Source organism: Dermochelys coriacea, chromosome 4, assembly GCF_009764565.3.
Source record: "Dermochelys coriacea isolate rDerCor1 chromosome 4, rDerCor1.pri.v4, whole genome shotgun sequence".
Classification (NCBI taxonomy): domain Eukaryota; kingdom Metazoa; phylum Chordata; order Testudines; family Dermochelyidae; genus Dermochelys; species Dermochelys coriacea.
Window position 1 is genome coordinate 145,110,072 of NC_050071.1, and position 16,502 is coordinate 145,126,573.

The window sequence follows — 16,502 nt, forward strand, 5'->3', positions numbered from 1 at the left end:
TACATGCCTGTACACGAACGCAAGAAGCCTGGGAAACAAGCAGAAAGAATTGAAGTCCTGGCACAGTCAAGGAACTATGATGTGATTGGAATAACAGAGACTTGGCGGGGTAACTCACATGACTGGAGCACTGTCATGGATGGGTATAAACCGTTCAGGAAGGACTGGCAGGAGAAGAAAGGTGGAGAAGTTGCACTGTATGTAAGGGAGCAGTATGACTGCTCAGAGTTCCAGTATGAAACTGGAGAAAAGCCTGTTGAGAGTCTTTGGGTTAAGTTTAGAGGTGACAGCAACAAAGATGATGTTGTGGTGGGCGTGGGCTACAGACCACCAGACCAGGAGGATGAGGCTTTCTTCGGACAACTAATAGAAGTTTCCAGATCACAGACCCTGGTTCTCGTGAGGGACTTCGATCACCCTGACATCTGCTGGGAGAGCAATACAGCAGTGCCCAGACAATCTAGGAAGTTTTTGGACAGTGTTGGGGACAACTTCCTGCTACAAGTGCTGGAGGAACCGACTAGGGGCAATGCTCCTCTTGCCTGTTTGTGAATAGTAGGTCAAGAATTGGTAGGGAAAGTAGAAGTGGATGGCAACCTGCGCAGCAGTGACCATGAGATGGTTGAGTTCAGGATCCTGACAAGAAGGTGGGTATGGATGACAAGCTGGATGAGTCATCAGTGTGCCCTTGTTGCCAAGAAGGCAAACGGCATATTGGGCTGTATAAGTAGGAGCACTGCCTGCAGATCGAGGGACATGATCATTCCCCTCTATTCGGCATTGGTGAGGCCTCATCTGGAGTACTGTGTCCAGTTTTGGGCCCCACAATACAGGGAGGATGTGGAAAAATTGGAAAGAGTCCAGCGAAGGGCAACAAAAATGATTAGGGGACTGGACCACATGACTTTGAGGAGAGGCTAAGGGAACTGGGATTGTTTAGTCTGCGGAAGAGAAGAATGAGGGGGGATTTGATAGCTGCTTTCAGCTCCCTGAAAGGGGGTTCCAAAGAGGAAGGATCCAGACTGTTCTCAGTGGTAGCAGATGACAGAACAAGGAGTAATGGTCTCAAGTTGCAATGGCAGGGGGGCGGGAGGGAGTTAGGTTGGATATTTAGAAACACTATTTCACTAGGAGGGTGGTGAAGCACTGGAATGGGTTACCTAGGGAGGTGGTGGAATCTCCTTCCTCTGAAGTTTTTAAGGTCAGGCTGGACAAAGCCCTGGCTGGGATGATTTAGTTGGGGATTGGTCCTGCTTTGAGCAGGGGGTTGGACTAGATGACCTCTTGAGGTCCCTTTCAAACCTGATATTCTATGAAAAGGAAGAAAGGAGAGCAGCAGAATACGGACCCTGGACTTCAGAAAAGCAGACCGACTCCCTTAGGGAACTGATGGGCAGGATCCCCTGGGAGGCAAATATGAGGGGGAAAGGAGTCCAGGACAGCTGGCTGTATTTTAAAGAAGTTTTATTGATGGCACAGGAACAAACCATCGTGATGTGCAGAAAGAATAGGAAATATGACAGGCGACCAGTTTGGCTTAACAGAGAAATCTTTGGTGAGCTTAAACACAGAAAGGAAGTTTACAAGAAGTGGAAACTTAGGACAGATGACTAGGGAGGAGTATAAACATATTGCTTGAGCACGCAGGGGTGTAAAGCCAAAGCACAACTGGAGTTGCAGCTAGCAAAGGATGTGAAGGGTAAACAAGAAGGGTTTCTACAGGTATGTTAGCAACAAGAAGGAGGACACAAAGTGTGGACCCTTACTGAATGGGGGAGGCAACCTAGTGACAGATGTGGAAAAAGCTGAAATACTCAATGCTTTTTTTGTCTCAGTCTGCACAGACAAGGTCAGCTCCCAGACTGCTGCACTGGGCAGCACAGTATGGGGAGGAGGTGAGCAGCCCTCTGTGGTGAAAGAACAGGTTAAAAAACTATTTAGAAAAGCTGTACATGCTCAAGTCCATGGGGCCGGATCTAATACATCCGAGGGTGCTGAGGGAGTTGGCTGATGTGATTACAGAGCCATTGGCCATCTTTAAAAAAGGGAAGAAGGAGAATCTGGGAAACTACAGATCAGTCAGTCTCACCTCTGTCCCTGGAAAAATCATGGAGAAGGTCCTCAAGGAATCCATATTGAAGCATTTGGAGGAGAAGGTGGTGATCAGGAACAGTAACGTGGATGACCAACCTGATTGCCTTTTATGATGAGATAACAGGCTCTGTGGACATGAGGAAAGCGGTGGACATGATATACCTTGACTTTAACAAAGCTTTTGATACAGTCTCCCACAGTATTCTTGCCAGCAAGTTAAAAAAGCATGAATGGGATGAATGGACTACAGGTAGATAGAAAGCTGGCTAGATCGATGGGCTCAACTGGTAGCGATCAATGGCTCCGTGTCTAGTTGGCAAGCAGAGTGCCCCTAGAGTCGGTCCTGGGGCCGGTTTGGTTCAACATCTTCATTAATGATCTGGATGATGGGATCAGTTCCACACTCAGCCAAGTTCATGGATGACACTACACTGGGGGGGGGGGGAAGAAGTAGATATGCTGGAGGGTAGAGTCACCTAGACAAATTGGAAGATTGGGCCAAAAGAAATCTGATGAGGTTCAACAAGGACAAGTGCTGAGTCCTGCACTTAGGAAGGAAGAATCCCATGAACCGCTACAGGCTGAGGACTGACTGGCTAAGTGGTAGTTCTGCAGCAAAGGACCTGGGGATTACAGTGGACGAGAAGCTGGAGATGAGTCAGCAGTGCCCCCTTGTTGCCAAGAAGGCTAATGGCATATTGGGCTGCATTAGTAGGAGCACTGCCAGCAGATCAAAGGAAGAGATTATTCCCCTCTATTCGGCACTGGTGAGGCCACATCTGAAGGATAGTGTCCAGTTTTGGGCCCCCCAGTACAAAAGGGATGTGAACAAATTGGAGAGAGTCCAGTGGAGGGCTACGAAAATAATTAGGCGGCTGGGGCACATGACTTACGAGGAGAGGCTGAGGGAACTAGGTTTATTTAGTCTGCAGAAGAGAAGAGTGAGCAGATGACAGAACGAGGAGTAATGGTCTCAAGTTGCAATGGGGGAGGTTTAGATTGGATATTAGGAAAAACTTTTTCACTAAGAGGGTGGTGAAACACTGGAATGCGTTACCTAGGGAGGTGGTAGAATCTCCTTCCTTAGAGGTTTTTAAGGTCAGGCTTGACAAAGCCCTGGCTGGGATGATTTAACTGGGACTTGGTCCTGCTTTGAGCAGGGGGTTGGACTAGATGACCTTCTGGGGTCCCTTCCAACCCTGATATTCTATGATTCTATGATTCTATGAGTGAGGGGGGGATTTGATAGCAGCCTTCAACTACCTGAAGTTTGGAGTTGCAAAGAGGATGGAGCTCGGCTATTCTCAGTGGTGGCAGATGACAGAACAAGGAGCAATGGTCTCAAGTTGCAGTGGGGGCGGTCTAGGTTGGATATTAGGAAACACTAATTCATTAGGAGGATTCCCTAGGGAGGTGGTAGAATCTCTATCCTTAGCGGTTTTTAAGGCCCAGCTTGACAAAGCCCTGGCTGGGATGATTTAGTTGGGGATTGGTCCTGCCATGAGCAGGAGATTGGACTAGATGACCTCCTGACGTCTCTTCCAACCCTCATCTTCTGTGATTCTATAAACAAGTTCTTCTGGATTCTGCTCCACAGAGAATTTCAAGATATTGGGATTTTGTTCCAAATCTCACAAAAAACAAATGTTGAAATTCCCAAATCCTTCAGGAAACAGAATTCCCATTCTTCTCTGCACAGTTCTACTGCTTGCCAGGCCCAGGAGTTCCCGGTCACCGTATTCGTGCGGAGACCAGCCCCTACCATCCAGGTAGAAGCTGCAACATGCTGCGTTATCACAGGCGATCACCATGGCTCCAACCTCCATTATTTTCTTTTTTATCCTACTTCCCTCTGAACAAGTAAAGGCATCATTAGCGTGCACAATTGATAAGAGATTTTATAATCGCTTGCCATGGTGTTGGGGATCAACAGAGCAGCCTTGAGCTGAGGCCCTATACAGGCTCACTCTCTCTGCGTGTATCTATGCTACAAGCACCACAGAGGCACAGCTGCAGACGTGGTGCTGGAGCATAGACACTTGCTACAGCGACGGGCTTCCATTCCTATAGTAAATCTATACAGGGAGACTCTGGCAAACCAGTCAAGTACCTGAAGCCACCATGGCTTATTGCTAAAAGCGGCCAAGTCAGCAGGCTGTAAATTAGCCAAGTCAGCAGGCTTAGCTTAACCAAGGCAGGAGGGGAGGGGGTTTTTTGGGTGCCACAGAGAGGGCAGCTTGACCCCACGTCCTTCCTGATAAGAATTGTGTTGAAGTTGCTGATACATGCATCTTAGAAGAGCAGGATGTGCCCCAGGAATGTCTATTGGGGCCTCAAGGCTGCAAACTCTGGAAAAACCCACACATGGTTAATCAATAATCAGAAGGAGCCTCTTGCTTGCCCATTGGAACTGCTTGCTTAACAAGTTTGCTTTAAGGGACATGTCATTCTATTACTAATGTATAAATAAGGGGAAAAAGTTTGAGGTAGTGGGACTCTTCAGGACTGGACTCTCCCTCTGGATGCATCTTGTGTTCCCCACTAGCAGACGGGCTGCGCTGTGGCTCGAGAGCCACACTCAGCTTTGGTAATTATCAAGGGTTGGGGGTGTTTTACTAACCTGTTGTGGACGTGTGTATAAAGTGCTTGAGACTAAGTAAAGTTTAGCTTTAAGTGAAAGCACTCTTGTGTTGTCCTGTTTGTTCCAGCCATTTATCAATCGGACGGCCGTGTCTCCCCTGATTTATTTCCTGACACCACCTCGCACAGAGTAAAAGTTACCAAGAGCTTTGGGTTGAAAGAACCCCAGGTAACAAATCCACTCACTTGAGAGGCAGTAGCTTGGTCAATGGTAGAATTCTTCCATTGGCCTAATGGTGTCTACACTGGAGCTTAGAGGGATTTAACTAGGTCTCTCTGGACCATGACTATTTCACACCCCTGAGCTACATAGCTATGTTGACCTACATTATAGGTGCAGGCCAGGCCGCTGGAAGAGCTTAGCACCTTCTCACAGGTTTGCTACATCACTACACCTCTACCATAGAGTTCGTTTTTCCTAAAGGGATTTTATCAGCTCCAAGACACTTACTGCCTGGTGGATTTAAGATCTCTGAAACTTTGTTTTTATGAACAGTCTGGTTTTGAAGCTAGCACTCCACAAACAAGTTAAAAGACTAGTGCTGTGTTATGGATGCAGTTTCTATTTGCACTCATTTGCAATGGGGTAGGTAGGGTTTGGTTGGTTTGTTTTTTGGAGGGAAGAGTGGGGAAAGTTTCTTTGGGCCTTGTAAATTCCAAGAAATAGTTTTTATGGGTTTAACAGGACTGTGGTTGCATCAACTTGATTAAAAATCTGTTTTATTAGCAAAAAATAAATCACAAAGTTAGAACGCTGCTCAAGAGAGCCTCATTTATTGTTAAGACCCCACGGTCCCACATTGCATGTAACCACAAAGTAGCGATGTGGGAGTGGCTTTTGATGGTGACCTAGAGAAGAACTATGGGGGTGAAACAATAGTTTCATTTATAGCCGAGAACATGAGCAGGACGTGAATTCTGTTGAAAGCGCCTCTAAAAGAACCTAGTCATTTTCGGATTTTTTTTTTTAAACTGATTTTTCAAAAATTAACATTGGTGTTCTAGTGGTTGCTTTTGGTTTAAGCTGAAAACTGGAATCCTAATGATAGGTGTGATCCCTGGCTTATGCACTCTAACCAGTGCACAGAACAAGTAAGAGAGAAAGCAGCATATACAGCATAACAACACTCCTAGCCCCACAATGTTCTTGCATCTTCTCTTTTCATGAGAAGAGACCTAACCTGAAGCAAACTCCCATTCCAGCTGACAACATTGCTATAGCAACCGAGCTGTGCTCCCTAGCAGCATCAGAAAAAATTTCATTACAGAAAACAGGGAACAAGACATTCAGCCACCCAGACTTTCAGATAGCCCCAGTTTGTGCCAACCCCCCCAACCCCCAAAGGCAAAACACACACAAAACTATCAATGTTCTTTACCATCTAACTGCTGGATGAGGAAAGGACTGAACAGCAGTGGGTACCTCTCTCTCCAAAGCGGTTTCAATTCGTTATTATAGATTGATTCTCCTCCTCCACTTTTTTCCTGAGCTCTCAGGAAAGTGAAGGATATCTGTGCTCCACAGAAAGGAGCTTTATTAAACAAAAAAAAGCGAACACTCTTACAGGGTAAGACTCTAAGAACAGGCAAAGAAGTTATTAAGCTGCATGCTCCTATCATACGGAGCAGACATTTTAAAACTCTCATGGATTTAGAGTCTATCCTCCCCAGCTCACAGCTGCCATGCTGGATTTGCCCCTCTAAAAGGATCCAAGTCCTTGCAGCTGCTTCAGAGTTCTGCTTGTAGCGGCAATGGTGCTCCAAGGCAAAGTCAAACCTGCCTCACAATTTAAAGCCACGTTTTAAATCTGGGGAAACAGAGGTTACTCGCCAGCCTCTGTAACACAAGTGTGCCTCTGCACACTAGTGGGATGTGTCCCTTCCCTGTATAGCCCATAGGTGTGCCTGGGCAGAGTCAATGCACTGCAGGTACTGAGCAACTCCTTTAAAAAGGAGAGCCTGGTACACCTTGCCCGAAGAGGAGGCGAGACTGAAAGAGTGTAAAACAAATAATCCACGAGGAAAGATATGGAGGCAAAAGCACAGACGCAAATAGCTATCTGCTGCTCAGAGTAAGTCCCTTCCACTTCCAGGAAGAACATTTTAAGAGAGACACTTTCCTGGAACATAGCAGAATTTGTTGAACTCCCACAGAACAGGCCAGGCCAGGCTCGTAACGATCTCTGGGATCCAAATCATTAGATGGAACAACTGCAGAGCGGGATGAAGGATGAGAAGCTTTCTGAATCAAGGGGACTGGCAACACCAATAAACAAGATAGAGACTCCCGTGCAAAGTCCCAGGGAAGAGTGTATCAATACTGACTGCGCAAGACAGGGCCATCAGTCTGACCTGAGCCTTGTCTGCATCTCTTCTAACCAACGGCATGGCATAACTTAGCCCTTTGCTCCAGTCTAACAGGAATGCACTGGTGTGATGAAGCAGGACTGTTCTTAATGTTTCCTCTGAATACTGTAGGGGTGCCTCAGTTTCCCCTATGCAGTTCTTAAATATCTAGGTGGTGAGATAAGGGTGTATGATCGTTGCAGAGCCCTACAAGGCAAGTGTGTGCAGGGGTCTGGACACAGAAAATGGCCAACACCCTGTTTCCTGGCAACTGATGGCCTGGGCCCTTCCCCCCTGCAAGGTGAGAGCTAAAGGGTTAGAGAACAAAGGAATCAGGTGACCTCCTGGCCCGGAAAGGGACAAAGCCCAGAGGAGGGGGCTGGAGAGAGTTTCAGTTTGGGGCTGGCTGGGGACATGGAGTGAAGTGCAGACGGGGTTGTCTGGCTCACAGCCCCCAAAATGGACCCAGCTGAGGGGTCCTGTTCTCTGTACCTACAAGCTCTCGTTTAGACCATGTTCCTGTCATCTAATAAACCTCTGTTTTACTGGCTGGCTGAGAGTCACGTCTGACTGCAGAGTTGGGGGGCAGGACCCTCGGGCTTCCCCAGGACTCCGCCTGGGCGGACTCGCAGTGGGAAGCGCACGGAGGGGCAGAGGATGCTGAATGCTCCGAGGTCAGACCCAGAAAGGGGGAAGCCGGGTGAGCTGTGTGTCCTGCAAACAGGCTGCTCCCGGAGAGGAGACTCCCCAGAGTCCGGCCTGGCTTCGTAGAGAGCAGCTCCAGAGCATCGCCCGGGGACTCCGTGACAACTGGTGATTGAATGTGCATCCGTTTCTGCTCTGGATTCAAACACATTTTGCATTGCTGGTTAGTGTGAAAAGATCTACCAATGGACTGTCACATTCCTTGAATACCTCTTCTAACATCTGCTTAATCAATCACTCATCCTGGTCCTGTAGCCTGAAACTTTTCTTGTAAGCTCACGCATTTTCTTTCCCAGCTGAGTGAGCTAAGGGACACATCTGATAGACCAGGTACCAGTCGAGAGGGCCAGCAAAATGGCTGGGAGCGAGCACCTCCTTGCTTGATGATATTGAACATTGCTGTGACGTTGTCTATCAGTGCTGGACCAACAACCCTTTTAATCATTGTCAGAAAGGACTTCAGAACCCACCTGATGGGCTCCTACTTCCAGGCCATTTACTTGCAGCTTGGCTTCCCATATAGTCCATCAAAAACATGCCATCACATTTTGGACGTGGGTCAGTCCATTTCAGGGGCATCTGCCAAGACTCACACGGCTGGGGATGGAGGACAGAAATGAGGTCTCTCTCAGCATACCGCCCTTAGCTACCACAGGGCCACAAATGTAAAGTGAGGAATAACTACTGTTAATTTTTCTCTGGAGGACACTTGGAGGCAAGGAGTCTTTGAATTGATGTGATAGCCCGACTCCAGTTGAAGTGAAAAGCTGGGCAGTTTGTCTCTTCAGAGGAGCACATGAACCTTATTGGTCTGAATGGCCCAGGAAAGGGCTGGACATTGCAGAGCACTCGGCTTGGGGAAAATGTCAGGGGCGTTGGGGCATCTTCCAGGTGTAACCAAAGCTGGTCGAGGCCAGAATGTAGCTCTGGTGTAACAAGCAGGCTGCTCCAATCAATCAGAGCTGCTGGCTCAGGGTGGTTTATCACACAGATACTCAGTGCACGCTGGCAGGAAGCAGCCAAACAAGGGAGCTAACACCAGTAAAGCATTTTAAGGAAGAGTTACAGGGCAAGTGATAACCACCCCTCACTGGTCTGGATTGGACCCCAGAATGTGATATCCGCCTTAGACTCATTCCATCTAGATCACATTTCCCTAGTTTGCTTATGAGAATGTGTCAAAAGCCTCACTAAAATTAAGATACATCACCATCTATTGCTTCGCTCACCCCAATCTACTAGGCCAATAACACTGTCAAAGAAGGAAATTAGATTGGTTTGGCATGATTTGTTCTTGACAAATCCATGCTGGCTATTCCTTATCTCCCTATTATCCTCTAGGTGCTTACAAATAGATTGTTTAATAATTTGTTTCAGTATCTTTCCAGGTATCAAAGTTAGGGTGACTGGTCTGTAATTCCTCAGGTTCCTTGTCCCCCCCCTTTTAAAAGGCAGGTACTATGTCTGTCCTTCTCCAGTTTTCTGGGGCCTCACCTGTCCTCCAGGAGTTCTCAAAGATAACTGCTAGTGATTCTGAGATTGCTTCAGCTAGTACGTAGGACGAATTTCATCAGGCCCTCCCAACTTGAAAACATCTAACTTATCTAAATATTCTTTAACCTGTTCTTTTCTTTTTTGGTTTGCATTCCTTCTCTGTGGTTGTTAATATTATTTGTGTTGAGTATCTGGTCACCATTAACCTTTTTAGTGAACACTGAAACAAAATGGGCATTAAACCCCTCCGCTTTCTTGATGTCATCAGTTATTGGCTCATCTTCCCTGCTAAGTAGAGGACCTACACTTTCCTTTGTCTGTCTTACTTCTAGTGTATTTAAAAATCCTCTGATTGCATTTTTTGTCCCTGGCTAGGTGTCTCTCATTTTGCACATGCTTGTGCAATTCTTGCTATCAACAATCGGAGCCACGTTTCCACTTTTAGTAGTAGTATTTTTTTATTTTCAGGACATTAAAGAGCTCCTGATGGAGCCACATTGGCCTCTTACTATTCTTCCTGTCTTTCCTTCACATCAGAATCGATTGCAGTTGTGTCTTTAATAATGTCTTCTTGAGAAACTGCCAGGCCTCCTGAACTCCTTTTTCCCCCCTTAGACTTTTTTCTCCATGGGACCTTAGCTACCAGTTCTCCGAGTTTGTTAAAATTTGCTTTTTTGATGTCCAGCGTCCTTATTCTGCTGCTTTCATTCCTTCCTTTCCTATGAATCACAAAATCTATCCTTTTATGGTCACTTCCACCCAGAAATTCGCTATCAATTCCTCCCTGTGGGTAAGAATCAAGTCTAAAATAGCTGTCCTCCTGGTTACATCCTCCACTTTCTAGAACAAAAAGTTGTCCCTGATACATTTCAAGAACTTATTGGATATGTTGCGTTTTGCCATATTACTTTTCCAATAGATGTCTGGGTAGTTAAAATCCCTCATTCCTATCAGGTCTTACCTTTTGGATATTTCTGTTATTTGTTCTAGAAATGCCTCATCCACCTTCTTTTCCTGACTTGGTGGTCAACAGTAGACCCCTACCATGACATCACCGCTATTCTTTACCCAAAGACTCTCAACTGGTTGGCCTGCCATGTCCTTCTGGATCTCAGAACACATCCATATATTCTTGGTGTATAACAGAACACTTACTCCTTTTTTACCCTGCCTGTCCTTCCTGAACAAGTTGTACCCCTCTATACCAATATTTTACTCATAAGACTTAACTGCCATCACAAACTGGGTGGGTTAAGTCATAAGTTAGTTTGTGTACTAATACTTCTAGTTCTTCCTGTTTACTCCCCATACTTCTTGAATTTGTGTACAGACAACTAAGATGTTGAGCAAATTCTCCCACTGATTCCCTCTTATTTCTCCTTTGACCCTACTGCAATTTTCCATGTCCCCCGCAACATCTAGCTCTCTGTTAAGGTCACCTTTATCTATACTTACCTGTGGGCTTTTGTCACCCATCCCCTTTGAATCTAGTTTAAAGCCTCCCCACATTAGGTTGGCAAGTCAGTAGCAGCAGCCTGGCAAGCACAGACCAGACCACGCTGCCCTGAGGAAAAACATACCTGTGACTAAAAGAAAAGGAGTACTTGTGGCACCTTAAAGACTAACAAATTTATTTGAGCATAAGCTTTCGTGAGCTACAGCTCCGATGAAGTGAGCTGTAGCTCACGAAAGCTTATGCTCTAATAAATTTGTTAGTCTCTAAGGTGCCACAAGTCCTCCTTTTCTTTTTGCGAATACAGACTAACACGGCTGCTACTCTGAAACATACCTGTGACTGTCGCACAAAGATGCCATGATTCTCTTCACAGGTGAAATACTTCCTGCCCTGCACAGTTCCATCGTTCTTGCCCTTTGCTTCATCCAAGATGACTCCAACCCACTTTCCTGTGGCGAACAATGTGGCACCAACATATGCCACTGTACCACGGTGTCCCTTTCCGATGACTTCCACTCTGGAGCCCACTTTCAAGGGCTTGCCACTAGCTTCCACACTCATCTTGGTTCCAGTACTTGACGCCTAGAGGAACAGCAGGAAAATAAAAATGTCAGCAAGTTACTATCAACTGTATTTCTCTCACTATTTAGGAGACTGAAATCTCATTCTCAATTCAGCTGAAAACCACCACTCTGTTTGATGTGACCTACGTGAGGACAGTGTGCGTCTTCCATTTTAGAATTTTGCCTGAAATCAGATGAGACAGTGGAAACGGTTTTGAATGAAGTAGGCCAGTCGTCATAAGAGTCATTTCTACAATTTGTTATTTTCAGAAGCAAACATAATATATGTCCTTACACCTTGGGGCTGTCACAAGCATTAAAATCACGCACACCAGCAAAGCCTCTGAAATATTAATTACTGCTCCTATTAGTTTTTAAATACACACCCCAAACACATATACAATGTATATTTTTGGAAGATCCATTCAGAGGTTTTGGGAAAGACCAATATGAAGCAGCAGCCCTTCGCAAGTCACCATATACATCTGACACTGTGACAAATGGTCACAGATCATCTTCCAGTGCGGGAAGCACAGGATCCCTGTCTCAGAAGAGAGGTTTCAGAGTAGCAGCCGTGTTAGTCTGTATTTGCAAAAAGAAAAGTAGTACTTGTGGCACCTTAAAGACTAACAAATTTATTAGAGCATAAGCTTTCGTGAGCTACAGCTCACTTCATCGGATTCATCTGTAGCTCACGAAAGCTTATGCTCTAATAAATTTGTTAGTCTCTAAGGTGCCACAAGTACTCCTTTTCTTTTTGTCTCAGAAGAGACAACTTTATTTCCCTGAAGCATCCTTAGCCTCTAGCATTAGAGGCCCCTGTAACCAGGGCTGTTGGGTTTGTGAACCCTCCTCTTCCACAGCATCATGTTTTCCTGCCTCTCTTCAAAGAGACATGGCTGGTCCATGTCTGATATTTGAGAACTAGCAACCTATCTGCACGGATTTAGGAGACAACCTCTGGGCCAGGATCACCCATTCACAGCTTTACTAGAGCTCCAAATCAGGCACTAAACAATTAATCAGAAAATAGTGACATTAAACTCTCATTATGTTTTCAAGATATTCAGTATCCTCCTAATTACCCATCCATGCCTGTTAAAGTCTAATGTGCACTACTGCATTTTTAAGTTGTCATCATCTCAAACCTATATCTATCTACCTAGGTACAACTAAATGCATTCCAAGTTTCACTTCTGGTGCAGAGAATAAGGCCATCGGTGTAAGCAATTCCATCAATGAAGTTTCAGAGTAGCAGCCGTGTTAGTCTGTATTCGCAAAAAGAAAAGCAGTACTTGTGGCACCTTAGAGACTAACAAATTTATTAGAGCATAAGCTTTCGTGAGCTACAGCTCACTTCATCAATGAAGTGTTTTACACACTCAGAATCTTACTAGAAACACACACGTTAACTAACTGTGAAGCACGTGCCTCCATTTTCAATTTACTTTTCCAGGGGCTGTGGGCCCCCGCCATTCTACTGTTGTGCGAGAAGTCACTGACTGAAAAGCAGAGTTCCATCTCTATTAATACTACCGGCCTAGACAATGTTGCTGTCACATTTCACTGGCCTCTTCGGGAACTCGTACTGTGTCCAAAACAAGAAGGAGTCTAAAGCTTTATACAGTTAACTGCTATCAGAAAGGCTCCATAATATAAATGCTTACAAACCACTTCAAGTAATCCTTAGCATACAGGGGTTGTGAAGAAAAATGTTCGTAAACAAGAAACTGATGTAGGAAGAAAGGGAACAGATCATAACAGAAAATGCCTCAGCCGTATTCCAGTAGCTCTGGTAACCTGCAAGATATTATTCTATTATTCTGATTGAAGAAGCAAAAATATTTTTTAACCAGACAAGTCCACAGGAAGTAGCATCCATCTTTTAGTGTAAAGAAATATACTTGCAGCTCAACCAACGGCTAGTCTGAGTTTTGGGGGCTCTTTATGCAAACCACACAATATTTATACTTCATTTCATTATTCTAGTGATGTGACATTCTGTTACAGAAACAGCAAACCCCACGTTAGGGTCCAGCGTGGCCTAGCAACCGGAGTTTTCTTCCAGATCATGAAGCTACTATACGGCTCTGCACAGACAGCATTAACCACCGTAGTAGATTTGTAAACATTATACCATGGCCCTGATCTGATGAAAAAGACAGATTCCTAAACCCAATTCATAGTCATTCATCTTGCCAATGGCCCAGGCCAGGAGTGGGCAAACTACGGCCTGTGAGCCATTTTAAGCCAGCCCGCGAGTGGGACTGGGGCTTGCCCCGCTCCGGTGCTCCAGCTAGGGTGCCAGGTTGGGGGCCGCACCGTGAGGGTTGGCCCCGCTCTGGGGCTCCAGCTGGGGCGCCGGGTTGGGGGCTGCACCACGCGTCTCGGCCCCGCTCTGGCGCTCCAGTCGGGGCACCAGGTGGCTCCTGGAAGCAACCACATGGCCCCGCTCCACGCATAGGAGCTGGAAAAGGGACATGCCACTGCTTCCGGGAGCCGCTTGAAGTAAGTGGCACTTGGAGCCTGCACCCCTGAGCCTCTCACCACGCCCCAACCCCCTGCTCCAGCCCCGATTCCCCTCCCGCTCTCCAAACCCCTTGCTCCCAGCACGGAGCACTCTCCTGCACCCCAAACCTCTCATTCCAGGCCCACCCAAGAGCCCGCACCCCCAACCAGAGGTCTTGCCCCGCCCACCCCAACCCCAATTTTGTGAGCATTCATGGCCAGACATACAACGTCTATTCCCCGATGTGGTCCTCAGGCCAAAAAGTTTGCCCACCCCTGGGCCAGCCTGTCAGTGCCAGAGCCTTCAAGAGTTTTCTTGGCTAAAATTTGTTAAATAAATAGAATTGATGACCTGAAATTACCTTAATTTCTCCAGATTGGAGACCTCACAGCTCATGTGACCATCTCATGGGAGACAAATTCTCTTACAAGTTGAGCTTTCATTTTACAAATGATCTTTCAGTGACCTCAGCTGAAACTCCCCTCCCTGGTACACGGAGATCCATAAACAAAGGGTGCCCCAACCCTCAATAGGAGCATGGACATAGATTGCGTCCATCCTGTTACACACCATTTCTGTTAGAAATACAGGCAGGAGGACAATCCCTGCTGGAAAGGGCAGAGAACAGAAGCTGAAATCAAGATGAATGAATGGAATTCTACAGCACTTGTCACATCAGCTCCACTGATATGTTGGGAAAAGGGTTGAAGAGATTTCTGCTTCATGGTTTCATTAGTAGGCGTGCCTCTGAAGGGAGGGCTTGGACTTGTGGGCCTCCTGGATAAAAGCATGCTCTCAGGAGGGGCATTCCAAACACAAGGATAGAGGGAAGGTGTGGAAACAAGTGCATGAGGAGAACATGAGCAAGACAATTATCCAACTTAGCAAGAGTGAAGGGAACAGCCAAGTTGTACACCACCAAAGAATCAGGCAGATGAAAGCCAGTGAAGGAATATGAAAAAAAGGTCAGATGTGGCTGGAATGAGGGCAAGGTACATTATGCCTGCAGTGTTCTGGTTGCATTGAAGTGGGACAAGGTGAGAGTCACGGAGGCAAGATAGCAGGAAGTTATGGTACTCGAGGTAGTTTAAAAGGTGACCTGCAAATGTTTTTAAATTCTGTTTCCCTAAAACTATTTTATTATGTGTAAAGAGGACCTGAATGGTTGATGTTAAATCAAGTGTTTTTACTTCCTTTTACATTAGCCAGACTATGAATGTCAAGTCTGGGTTTGCTGGAGGAATCTGTGAGTATCTCAGATATTTACTGTGAGTTCCCACACCTTAATTGAAAAGGGTGAGAGTGTTTAATCTTGAACAGATACCCTTGCTCCCAAGCATTCATTAGGTATTGGAGTACAGCAGGTATTAACAAAAACAAGAGTTTTAAGCTGTCTGATTAAACAGCCAATCCCAGTCACAATCCATGTCTCTGGCCACCATAGATTCTTCCACGTTAGAAGAGGCCTGAGCCTTTAATGGGATAAAAAGAAGAGTCTCTTAAAAAATAAAAAATAAAAAAAATCACACAAAAGCCTTCTAGCCCTGCTTTCCACATCATAAACTGGGCAACAAAATGGCAGATGAAATTCAATGTTGATAAATGCAAAGTAATGCACACCGGAAAACAATCCCAACTATACCTATAAAATGATGGGGTATAAATTTGCTGTTACCACTCAAGAGAGAGATCTTGGAGTCATGGTGGAGAGTTCTCTGAAAACATCCACTCAATGTGCAGCAGCAGTCAGAAAAGCAAACAGAATGTTGGGAATCATTAGGAAAGGGAGAGATAAGAAGACAGAAAACATCATATTACCTCTGTATAAATCCATGGTACGCACACATCTTGAATACTGCCTGCAGATGTGGTGGCACCATCTCAAAAGAGAGGAATTGGAATTGGAAAAGGTTCAGAAAAAAGGCAACAAAAATGATTCGGGGTCTGGAATGGCTTCCGTAGGAGGAGAGATTAATAGGACTGGGAAGAGGGGACCATGATAGAGGTCTAGAAAATCATGACTGGGGAGGAGAAAGTAAATAAGGACATGTTATTTACTCCTTCTCATAACACAAGAACTAGGGGTCACCAAATGAAATTAATAGGCAGCAGGTTTAAAGCAAATAAAAGGAAGTATTTCTTCACACAACGCACAACCTGTGGAACTCCTTGCCAGATGATGTTGTGAAGGCCAAGACTATAACAGAGTTAAAAAAAGAACTAGATAAGTTCATGGAGGATAGGTTCATCAATGGCTATTAGCCAAGAAGGACAGGGATGGTGTCCTTAGATGCTGTTTGCCAGAAGCTGCGAATGGGCGATGGGGGATGGATCACTTGATGATTCCCTGTTCTGTTCATTCCCTCTGGGGCACCTGGCACTGGCCACTGTCGGCAGACGGGATACTGGGCTAGATGGACCTTTGGTCTGACCCAGTCTGGCCGTTCTTATAAAAAGGGGGGTGCGTGGAGAGAAAACATGTGTCCAACATGCTGCTTTAAGAATTAGCAGCAAGCTCCATGCTACACTCTAAGCAGGCAAAGCCCCTTATCCATCGGATTGGAAATTTCATAGCCTCTCACTTCAAACCTATTTAGACATTGATTCCTGCCACATTCACTTCCTTCCTTTTCAGTAGAAGAGAGGGCACTTAACCAAGAGAAAGAAAGGGCCTTTTCCCAAGCTGAATAAGCTC

At 45.8% G+C, this 16,502-nt stretch overlaps 1 protein-coding gene across 22 annotated transcripts in view; it reads right to left on the reverse strand.

Moving 5' to 3' along the window:
- Positions 1-16,502, reverse strand: part of DCTN1 (dynactin subunit 1) — a 143,139-nt gene that overhangs the window by 89,908 nt on the left and 36,729 nt on the right. For all 22 annotated transcript variants that reach the window (XM_038399000.2, XM_038398997.2, XM_043512902.1 and 19 more), the window contains exon 2: positions 11,069-11,317. In XM_038399000.2, coding sequence (XP_038254928.1) covers positions 11,069-11,296 — 228 coding nt within the window. In that variant the 5' untranslated portion in view covers positions 11,297-11,317. The remainder of the gene's footprint in view (positions 1-11,068; positions 11,318-16,502) is intronic.